Consider the following 10,862-nt stretch of genomic DNA (forward strand, 5'->3'; position numbering starts at 1 on the left):
GACCAATAATAATAATATGAAGACGGTATTTATATTAAAAACCAGGCGCAATATTTTGAGTTCGATAAGAAACTCACTTCCCCCGTAATTAGAATCTGGACAGGTTGCATTAAACAAATACCGAACCCACTCAACCTAACCATTTCTCTTATGCGAAAATCAGAGTTCGTTTTAGCAAAACTGCCTAATTTGCAATTTCACGGATGACCTTTTACTCAACGTTCTGATCGCATTAAAAAAACGGGCCCCTAAATTTACTTTTTGTTTGATTCGTCATTATGTCTAAGCTTTTAAACTTTAAACAACTTGTTGTACTGGCGGCTAGTCATTTTAGATGCTCATGTAATTTGACAAAAACGATTATAAAGAACACGTTAAAACTAACTAGTTTTTAATTTTTAAATTCCACAATGACATTGCTAGCCCAATTCCTAGATTTTCTTCAAAAATTTGCGAAGTGACACCCTTATTTTTAAAATATAAAAAAATACAACGCTAGCCAGATCTTTTTGCTGAGTTTTCTTCAAAATTTAACGGAGTGACACCCTTATTTAGCGACTTAATTTTTGTCTTGAAAGGAGAAAGATTAATTAATTAATTATTAATAAATATTAATTTAAATATCTAGTAATTAAACAATCTCGTTTAAAGGCTAAAATTAAGTCGCAAATTAAGGGTGTCACACCGTTAAATTTTGAAGAAAACTCAGCAAAGTAATCTGGCTAGCGTTGTACCTTCAATATCGCTATATTTAAGGGCGTCATCATCTAAATAAGCACATTAGAACTAGTCGACACATAAGACTGACCCTAACTCAATCGATGTGGACACCCTTAAGCAATCTCTTAGCATCTGGATTTTAGAAATTGTCAAGTGGCTGAGAGACTTTGATGGGTGATCCGCTTCTTAGATAACTTGCAAAGTTCTTGAGTTGTTTCAAATATTATTGATAAAACGTGTGAAGATAACAAGAAAAGAAACAGTACTTAGTTTTGATGTCTTTCAGGTGAAAGACAGGCGTGCTGACTAAGAGACAGCTACTTGTCTTGTGCTATTTAGCAACACCTTTGTTTTAGAAAAAAAGAAATGCAATAAAATGTTTGTTTTCGCCAGTACACTCTTTGACATTTCTGGTAAACATTTCAGTCCTCACTCACTTTTCTTTAGAAGCTCACTTTTCATCTTTGGAAAAAAAACCGTGAACAAATTCAATAAGAAAATTTGAAAAGACTTTTCAAGTACAAATTCAATCAAATAAATCGAAGAAAAAATCGGAAGCCACAAACAAAACCCACCTTCAACCCTTTTTTTATATCCAAGGCTGGTCTTTTTCGAGACAGAATAAATTTTTGAATATTCAAATTTTCGGGCAATTTCAGACTTATTTAAAACTTCAAGTCGTGAAAAAAGTCAAAAGCGAAAAGCCAAAATTGATTTTAAAAGAAAACGTAATTATCCCCACCAAGGTCGTAATTAGCGGCACCGCAGAAGCTCATCACCAGCTTGTGTGATCATTTCTACCGTGGAAGGTTGCCCCCCCCTTTTTTGCGATAAGATAGGAGCTCGCGAAAATGTTCTGAAGATATATTTTTATCGAGTTTGCACACTGTGGTCGGGGTAATGCTTATCCAATCACCCCTGGCAGGAGATATTCGACGGAGATTGTGTCATGTTATCTTTCAGACGACCGTTCTTTCTAAAAAATAAGCGTCTCTAACGAAATAAAACTATAATTCAAGAACTTCTTCTTCAAAATTTTTTATGATGATCCGGCGAATTGAATTCAGTGGCCTTTGACGTAATTATCTAACTGTTCAAAATAGAATAATTTCAAAATCTCAGATCAAAAATCGAAAATTGAAAATTGAAAAATTAAAAATGAGAAAATTTGTGAATGCCGCGATCATTTTCCTTCTTTTATTCATATTTTTAGCAAATCTATGTGGCGAAAAAGAGGATTTGGAAGAGAGAAAAGCTCCCGTTGGTCAACTAAGAAGATGGAATCGATCAAAGACCATCGCATTTTTACGTTCGTAAATCAATTTTTCCAAAATCTTCATCAACTCATTCTAGATCCGAAGAAATCAGGAGGTACTTCAATCGATGTAACTCTCTCACCCATCGTCAAGGACCTCTCCACCAGAGAAAACGACAAATACCTTGGTTTTCGCACTTCGACTGGTCATTCTTCAACACTCTTTCGTACAACAACTCTCTTGAGCCGATAATGATGCTGAGAGAACCAATGGCTCGGTCGGTTTCGCACTTTTATTTCAAAAAGACGATGTTTGACGTCACTTCCAAGCGGGAGAACCAGAAGTTTATGAAAATGACGATGGACGAATTTTTCAATGATCCAGTCGAAATAATGCGATTTCAAGAAATTTGGATGGACACCTTTTCCGGCGTTTCTTGGCTCGCTGGAACAATTACGAACCCAGATGATTATACCTTCACTTCTGAGCATTTTAAGAACGATTTCGACAAGCAAAAAAGCTTCGAAAAACTAGAATTGAAAAGGCTAAATGCTTCGTGGAGCTTGACTTTGGCTGCGGACAGACTGGAATCGCTTGGATGGTTTGGAATTTTGGAACGAATGGAGGATTCGGAACGACTTCTTTCGTACGTATCCTTGAATTTTATTTGAATAATTTATTTTTTAAAAGATATTTTTTAGAAGAAAACGTAAAAATTTCCCACAAGCGAAGTACGAAAGAGATCCTAGGGCACAAATACCCGATTCCAAGTCCGTCGGTGTTAAAAAAGCTTCACGATCTTTCGCCTCTTGATCGATGGCTTTATGAATTCGCCAATCGACTCATGGACGCTAGAATTGAAGAGCTTGAAACAGGAGTTTTCGCCCGGCCAGAAAGACCTGCTTTTCCAACAATGACCTGTCTCGCAACGAGTTACATGATCAACTGCCCAAATTCTAGCGCTCTTTCTAATTGGATTAGCTCAAGAGCCACAGCAGAGTATCAAGAGTCATTCGAAAAACTGCTGAAAACATAGTAATAAAGAAACTACTAGTAATTCGAGGTTATTCCAGATTTGAACGAGTTCCCATCAAAATCTAGGACAGAAGTCTTATTTATCTTTTTGACAATTGTGGGCACCTTGGCTCTGCGGACGCGATAACTTCCGATCTGACAAATAAGTTGGTTTTACTGTTCTTTATTTGCGCGCTGAGCTCTTTATCGAACGCCATAATTGGCATAATATTTAGCTTTGAATTAGCCAGAGGCAGTAGTGATTTGCCTCCCAGGCTTCCTCTGAGATCTGCCCTCGGGCGAGAGTTCGCGAAGCTACGAAACATAGAGATCTAAGTAATTCTGGAGACAATTGTTTCGAAACTGGACAAAAGAAAAAATTGCTGGAAAGTGCGTGCCCAAAGCGCTTCTTGCTTTTTGATATTTAATCTTCACAACGAGCGCTAACAACCGCTACGACCACTTACGCGCTGATTACAGTAAAGTTACAGAGAGACGAAAAGAGAGAGCTCTCCCCAGGAGCTGAGGAAAGAGAATGGGGAGGGAAGAATCATCCGTAAATCGGGCAGATCTGCACATTGCTCTTCTTCCAGTAAGTTTAAAAATGAATAGAATTTGGGACCGTCAATCCTGTCAGAAATTTATTTGCCCAGCTTATAGAGCTTTCAAAGAGCGAATTACTTTGAGGATTAGTATGTTTAGTCTAATTTCAAGTAGCTTTTTCAAGTCTTTTTTTCTCAAAAACTCTTATCCAACTTTGGAGTGACCATGACAACAAAGAGTTATGAAAAGCACAATTTTGCGAATTTCCATTGGAAAAACTTTGAATACTTGAATCTTAAATCCGTTTTCAGAGGGAAGCTTGGATTCAAAAGCTCAATTATGCGCAGTTTCAGTCGATTTCGGATGCAGTTTCTTTGGGTTTTGTTAGAGTTGACCCGGATTTCAGGAACAAGCTCAGAATAATTCGATTATTGTAACTCTACAGAGGCTATCTAGAATGGTGTTGCTGTATATTCGCGTTGCTGATTGGTTGATTTAGGAAAAACGGAGTCTTGACCAATCATAAGCGCCGGATGGAGGGGTTCGTTATCAAGGAGAGCTGCAGTAGATTTTCGGTTGAAAATGAGCTTGTTGCAGTTTGAGTCTGATCCGGAAAGAAATCTCCCGTCAAATAAGATTTCGGGAAAGCTTCACCTTTCTTCGCCATGTCGGCCGGGCCCTGGTCGTCGTCAAGAAGAACCAGGAAGAGGAACTCAGGCACAGAGGTCGGAGAAGTTGTTTGATTTGGCATTTGGTTCTTTCAAATTTCAATGTTAAATTGTTTGATCGAAAATTAATCCTCGAAATCCACGGCAGATTTATTTGCCGTTAGTACACTTGTAAATGCTGCCCAACTTGTACAGTAAATGTCGACCTCTCGAACAGAGGTAAACTCATAAATCCATTCTTCTGTCGCGAATTTTCCCTTTAGGGAAGCATTATCTTCCGCCGCACTCGCACTCGTACGAAATTTTATTGCTTCCTGGAGAGTCGCATCTCTATTTGAGCAAAAGCTATACAGATGGCCAGAAACGACCGGTTAAACGGGAACTGACGAGGCTAAATACTTCGCAGATCTTGAGGCAGATGGAGCAAAAGAAATGCCTTGGCGACCGGGTCTAAAAATAAAATAAAAATTATTTTATCAAAATCAATCAAAACCCAATTTCAGACAGCACGGAGTAGTACAACTGGAAAAATTGGCAAAGGAAAATTCTCAAGCTAACAAAGGTTCGTTTACGCTCATTTCTTACAGTAACAGACACCTCGAAATGTGAGTAAACTCCGAAAAGCCATCAGAAGACTCTACGAAGAAGGAATTCTGGAAGACATTTTCCGATTCTTCGAAACCGACAAAGACCGAATCCGCTTTATCGAATGGATGTCCGAGCAGACCTCCCTCGACGACCTTATTCATCAAATGAAGGACGACCCATTTTCAGGAATTAAAAGCTATCTGATCAAGCAGGGCACGTTTTGGAACGAAGGAAAACGTTTTATTTAATAACTATCCCGAAGACTGAAGAATTTCTTAGTCTCATCTTTGTTTCATGACGCGCATTATGAGTGTTTTCATGGACACAAACTTTACTAGTTGCTAATTGAACGTGCAAAAGCCCAAACAGCGATGGCAGCAAATGTCGACAAGCGACGCAGATTCGTCTGGGGCAGCACTGGCGCCGACGCGGAAGCAGTAAGTCATCATTGGCCTCACACGAATCTTGGGATACAGATGTCCATACAGAGTGCTGTTATCAGCGCTAGAGTGGTGAATTTGTGAACGTTGTCTTGCGTCAAAGCCTCTTATCGGCGATTTTGAATTTTGAGTATTTCTTGACTTTTCACCGCAGATTGGCCACTCTAGCAAGCACGCAAACATCTCCAACTTTACTCGGGAGTAAATCATCCCCCGATCTCTGGAATTCCTTCCAAGGAAAGAATATTCTTCTTCCAAAAATTCCACACAGTCAGAGTCAAACACACCGCAACTTTGATAGTCCCGGTTTTGGAAAACAAAAGACGGAAAACCGCGTCGACGAGAATTTGGACCAGCAACACTTGGATGTGTGTATAGTCTCGCTGTTTGAGTTTGTCGAGCAATTGAGTGTCGCTTTTTGAACTCACCGTACTAACTGCTGTTTCCATTAGTAGCCATAACAATTGACATTTTAGCGCTACTCGTTAAAAATGATCCTAAAATGACCGTTCAACCCTAGTGTAGACAAATCTGGACAACCAGATTTCAAATTTCTCTCGAAAAAACGCGAAATCTAACATCTTTCTTCTTAGGCGAAAATTCTCAAAAACCTGGAAGAAAGATTCGATGACCTTCGGGCGACCAAGCCAGAGCCTTCTGAAGCGAGCCCGCAGCAAAGCAGAAGCCGACTTGGACCGAGTGAGTCGCGTGAAAAATCGCGTAGATTACACAATTCACGTTCGATTCATTCTTCCAAGAATCAATCGAAAGGGTCAGTACTCCCTCAGCTTCTTCCGTCGCCCTATCGGAAATGGTTCCAATTCTCGATTACCCTCATTATTTAATAAGCAAAATAAACACCTTCTATAATATTTAGATCCGTGTGGCCACGAAGCGGCCACATATTGAAATAAAATATATATTTTATATTCATAGTGAACTTTGAAATAGACAAGACCCTCGAAGAATGAGCGAGTATTCGAAAATCTCACAAATCGAAGCGAAATCAAGAAGCACGCTTCTTGATTTTGCAGTAGGAAGGTTCATTCAGACTTGCAATTTTATGGAACGATCAATGATTATTTTGAACCTCGAAGGATCAAAAGTTCATCCAGATCTTGTGGTGAGTCCGCCGCGAGATCGATTAGAATCAAACCAAGTGCGGACCAAGAATCTTGCCCTTCCGCCACTAGAACTTGCGCTAGAAGACTCTACTTCTACTAGTGAAGAAAACGCTTTAGAAAAATCCTTGTTAGCGATAGAACCTAATCCTGCTTCGCACGAAACTGACGAAAACTCAATGTACACCGAAGATTTTTCGACTGAAGAAAAATCTTCAGAAAATCGCACGAATTCGCATGTTTCAAATGATCATAAATCCGAAAACGAAAACGCAACTGTCGATCAAAACGCACTCGATATTACAGTGATCAGTAATTCGAACATGGCGACAATAAGTAACACAAACGGGACGGTTGATAATTCAGAAGGATACAACAACGAGTACAGCGACGATGATGGATACGGATATAGCGACGAAGAAAATTACCAGCGGCGGGAGGATGATCGATCTTACGAAAATGGATACTCTAAATCGCACGATAGAAAGGCGAGAGAATCAAAGAGATACCAAAGCAACGAGCTTGATTATCACCACGACCGGGACATACTCAAAGACAGCCAGAAAGGCAACGAGAATCAGTCGCAATTTCCATCAACAAGTACCAACGAAGAACTTGAAGAGAAAATCCGCCAAGGTAAAATTCCAAAATTTCCATCCAAATTTCTCTTATCGTCAATTTATCCAATTCGCCACACGCGCTAATCAAGATTATCCGCCCTTTAGCCCGCGCCGAGCAAGAAGCATTCCGCCGCGAAGAAGAGCGACGTGTCCGGACGGAAGCCGAAGAACGGAGACGGAAAAACGTCTCGCGCCTGAATCGCCTCCGACAAGAGCAGAAAACCGCCGAGGATCGTCGTCTAGCAGTCGTTGCGCAGGAAAGGCATTTGAAAAATGAAATTGCTGATATTGAGGAGCGACGTGCAGGTATGTTTACTCAGATACTATCTACATGGGCGTTTTACATCCTTGGCTTTTACAGTAGAATTCACAAGGAACAAATTAAGAGCTGGAAAAACTAATCATGCTGGAAATTGAACGATCCAGACGACTAGAAGAGCAGCGAAATCCAAATTCAAAGGCCAAGAATCCGTCGAAAAGAAAACCAGTGCTCGGATCAGTAGAATTCAAGCGGAATGCCAATCGTGATAGAATTATTCAGGTCAGTTCCGCTCAATGTCAAAAGGCGAGTTTTCTTTTTAGATGGCTGAGAGAATAAAATTCACAAAATTGCGAAATGAAAATACGATCAAACGAATTGAAAACGAAACAGCCCGGCGGTAATCGATACTTATTCTTCCTTCGTCCTTGAGATCTTTGTTTAGTAAGAAGATGGAAGAGGAACTCCGGCGGGTACGCTCGGATATGATACGTGCAAAGATTAGCCACAATCGAACGTACCGGACCAACAACACCAAACGCAACAGAGCCAAATAATGACAATTCCGCTTTTTTAAAAACCACTGATTTGATCATAAAAATACACATATCTTCAACTTTTCGAACAACTTTTTGTTTACAAAATTATTTTTTATTATTATTATTGAAGCATTAGAAAAATATAATTTACAGTTCTTCTTCCGGCTGACCTTGAAGAGCTCGAGCGTCTTTGATGGCATTGATCCGAACTTGTTCCACTTTTGATTTCAAGTCGAAATAGAGCATTTCAGCTTGCTCTCTGAAAGAAGAATTAGAGAAGACATTCGAAAAATCGTCGTACCTCGTCGAGTCATCATCATGTTCCAAAAGCTCGATCATTTCTTCCATCGCGAAGGGTCTTCTGTTCTTGATGCGGTGCAGTTTTTCATCGAGCTTCTTTTGACGATCCTCGTAGCGCCATTTTTCTTGCATTTTTATCGACGTCTTTGTTGATGGAGCGCTGGAAAAAGGATTGAAAAGAGAAGGCAAACAAAAACTTACATTAGCAAGGCTCGGAGCTGATTGTAAGCGGCGGTCTGGGAAAGCGGCTCGACGTTGTAGGAGTACTCGACCTTTTCATCTTCTGTCAGCTCTAGAATTTTCTCGATGGGCGTCAATTCTTGCTCCAGATCAAGCTCCGCTTCGCGCATCGCCAACGCAGTGATCTTCGACAACTCGGACTCATAAGTCGGCTCCGGCTCGTTTTCATTCTTCTCTTTTTCTTGGACGGGTGGTTCTTCGTCGAGATTTTGTGTGAGGAAGAATGAATCTTGAGGCATTTCTGTTGGGTCTTTTTGGTCTATGGAGATGTCTTTTTCTTTTTCGAGTGACTGGAGTTGACTTTTGGAGTTTTGAATCGCGAGTTGTTCCTTGTGCTTGATTGCTGCTTGTTCTTCTCGGTATGCTTTTATTCTGAAAAGAACTGTAAGAACCTGTTTAGAAGGATCATAAGACTGACCGTTGATCGACTGTAGACTTCTTTACTTTCGGCTCGAACTCTTGAATAATAATTGGATGCTGAATGACAATTGGCGTCTTCTTTGGCGGCTCTGTAGCTTGTCTCTGGATGGCCATCCCGTGTCGCTGGGTCAGATACTCTTTCAAAAGTGGAGGATCGCCTTTTACAGATTGCGTAAGAATCGTATTCGATATAATCAGCCGCTGAAGTGAGGGCATACTCGCCGCCGGAAGAAGCGATTCTTCTGTCTAAAATCATTGAAATCAACGAAGAGAACGACGAGAATTTACTTTACCTTGATAGGATTGGAGGATAAATCGAGCAGCTTCAAGTGCTTTAAAATCAAGTGTCCAGTTTCTGAACCGACAACGGGAATCTCCTCGATGTGGTTTTCATTCAGATAGAGCTCTTGTAGCGACGGAATGTACTGTAGTTGATGGAAACACTGTGATTGAAGCGAATTCGTTGATAGGAGAAGACTTCTTAGTTTTGTAAATGCGCCATCTTCGATTGTTATTTCTCCGATTTGATTTCCGCTCAGATTTAGGACCTAAAAATTGGCTTGAAGTATTTGGATGCTGACTTACTTGAAGGCTTTTTAGCTTTCCAAGGCTAGCCAAGCAATCGCCATTTAGCTTGTTAAAACTCAAGTCCATAAATATCAGGTTTTTGTAGACTTCCGGGTCGGGCAAGCGAATTCGAAATATACTGTTGTAGCTCATCTCAAGGATTTCCAAGTTTTTGGAGAAACACTGTAACTGATCTAGGTTCAGGTAGTTTTCTGTGACATCCAGCGTTACCAGGTTTATATCTAAAAAAGCAGTAAGTAAAAGGCTAATTATTGATACAGTACCTTTCATTTCTTCTGAAAGAACATCTGTATAACAGCCGCCAAAAAGCCGCGCTTTCGTGAGTAAATGTGCTTCCGGCCAGCCATGATTTCGCAGAAGCTCTTTTAGGGTTAAAATATTCGTCTTGATTTCGTCATTTTGTTTTGGAGCGGGAAGACCTTCCTGGTGAAGATTCTTGTTTCGATTGTGTTTTTTGCTGTGTTCTTTTGACAAGTTGATGATCCAGTTTCCGTTTACTGGATCTTGTTTTCTGGCAAAGTTTTAAACAAGGAAAATTTATTTGAAAATACCTGAGATTCTGTGGTCGGAAAACATGATGCGGCACATAATCCGACTCTCCTTCAAGTTTCCAACGTGCCATTTTTTAAAATCTCATTTTTTCCTCTCGTGTGTCGTCTGAAAAAATAATTTTCAAAACTGAATGAATCTCAAAAACAAACAAATCTTCAAGGGATATTCTCGAGAATATATTTCTTTAGAATGTTAGTGAGTAAACTTTGAGTCGATTCTTGCGTTACTACGGCAACAGGACGGGAATAAATGTTAAAAATCAGAGAGATTAGATTGTCTGAGAGTAGTGGTCACTAAAAGAGAAGATAATAGTTTGAGCTTAGCCTCTAATAAGTTTATTGAATTTTTAGTGAGAGCAGATTTAAAATGTGCACAGGAATGGGTAGTCTCTTCAGCAGGTTTCGTCAGCGAAAATGATTGCCACCTCTTCTGATTGATTGCATTCATCGGCGCGTTTGTTGTTCGCCATTTTGGCATCATCGACACCGGCATTGATCGTCTCTCTGAACGAGATGATGTAGCGAAATCGTTTCTCCATTTCGTCCTTGTTGTTGATTGTTCCTTCCTTCGTTTTCTTCATATGACCACGAGTGGCGGAAAGATGATGGATGCTGCTTACTTTCTGTGGGAATGCTTCGATCTCCTTCTTGTATCGGGTTCTCCGAGCGCAGAACCATCTGCTGACGAGGAACAACGGAGAGTCGAGTTCATAAGCGAGTTCTTGCCTTTCCAATTTTGTTGGGTAAGGGTCCGTCATGAAGGCTTGTTCGAGAAGTCGCTCTTTCTCCTTCTTCGAGAGATGAGTTTTTTGCTCGTTGTTGTTTTGCATTTCTTTCTTGTCTGATGTTATGACTGGTTAGCATCCGTTCCCTTTATATACCCTGCACAATCGAAAAGGTGGCGCCACAAGAGCACCGATGAAGAGATCAAGCTGGTTAAAAAATTCCTCCCCTCTCCCGCTGAGAATTAAAGATTCCTGCCGAATATGCCCTGC

The 10,862-nt window shown here is 40.3% G+C and overlaps 3 protein-coding genes across 4 annotated transcripts; 2 read left to right on the forward strand and 1 right to left on the reverse strand.

Annotated features, from left to right (window-relative positions):
• Positions 1 to 1,887: 1,887 nt before the first annotated feature.
• LOC145698693 (uncharacterized) lies at positions 1,888 to 3,939 on the forward strand. Of its 2 annotated transcripts, none has more exons than XM_081775904.1 (4): positions 1,888 to 2,029; positions 2,074 to 2,622; positions 2,667 to 3,582; positions 3,845 to 3,939. In XM_081775904.1, the coding sequence occupies exons 1-3, from the start codon at positions 1,941 to 1,943 to the stop codon at positions 3,010 to 3,012; spliced, it is 984 nt and encodes a 327-aa protein (XP_081632030.1). In that variant the 5' UTR covers positions 1,888 to 1,940; the 3' UTR covers positions 3,013 to 3,582; positions 3,845 to 3,939. The 2 variants fall into 2 exon arrangements, with proteins under 2 accessions (XP_081632030.1, XP_081632031.1); XM_081775905.1 differs by having other exon boundaries at positions 2,678 to 3,582.
• Positions 3,940 to 5,146: 1,207 nt separating this feature from the next.
• Positions 5,147 to 7,830, forward strand: LOC145697723 (uncharacterized). The gene is made up of 7 exons (XM_081774936.1): positions 5,147 to 5,226; positions 5,823 to 5,928; positions 6,717 to 6,986; positions 7,076 to 7,276; positions 7,357 to 7,511; positions 7,553 to 7,629; positions 7,675 to 7,830. The coding sequence occupies exons 1-7, from the start codon at positions 5,161 to 5,163 to the stop codon at positions 7,784 to 7,786; spliced, it is 987 nt and encodes a 328-aa protein (XP_081631062.1). The 5' UTR covers positions 5,147 to 5,160; the 3' UTR covers positions 7,787 to 7,830.
• Positions 7,831 to 7,886: 56 nt separating this feature from the next.
• Positions 7,887 to 10,034, reverse strand: LOC145696363 (uncharacterized). Its single transcript, XM_081773384.1, has 8 exons — positions 9,868 to 10,034; positions 9,580 to 9,827; positions 9,314 to 9,537; positions 9,022 to 9,276; positions 8,727 to 8,974; positions 8,270 to 8,680; positions 8,070 to 8,228; positions 7,887 to 8,027 (listed from the first exon to the last, which is right to left on the reverse strand). Exons 1-8 carry the CDS (start codon positions 9,936 to 9,938, stop codon positions 7,916 to 7,918), a joined length of 1,728 nt encoding a protein of 575 aa, XP_081629510.1. The 5' UTR covers positions 9,939 to 10,034; the 3' UTR covers positions 7,887 to 7,915.
• Between the last annotated feature and the right edge of the window lie 828 nt (positions 10,035 to 10,862).

The sequence above is a fragment of the Oikopleura dioica genome, chromosome 2 (assembly GCF_907165135.1).
Source record: "Oikopleura dioica chromosome 2, OKI2018_I68_1.0, whole genome shotgun sequence".
Classification (NCBI taxonomy): Eukaryota; Metazoa; Chordata; class Appendicularia; order Copelata; family Oikopleuridae; genus Oikopleura; species Oikopleura dioica.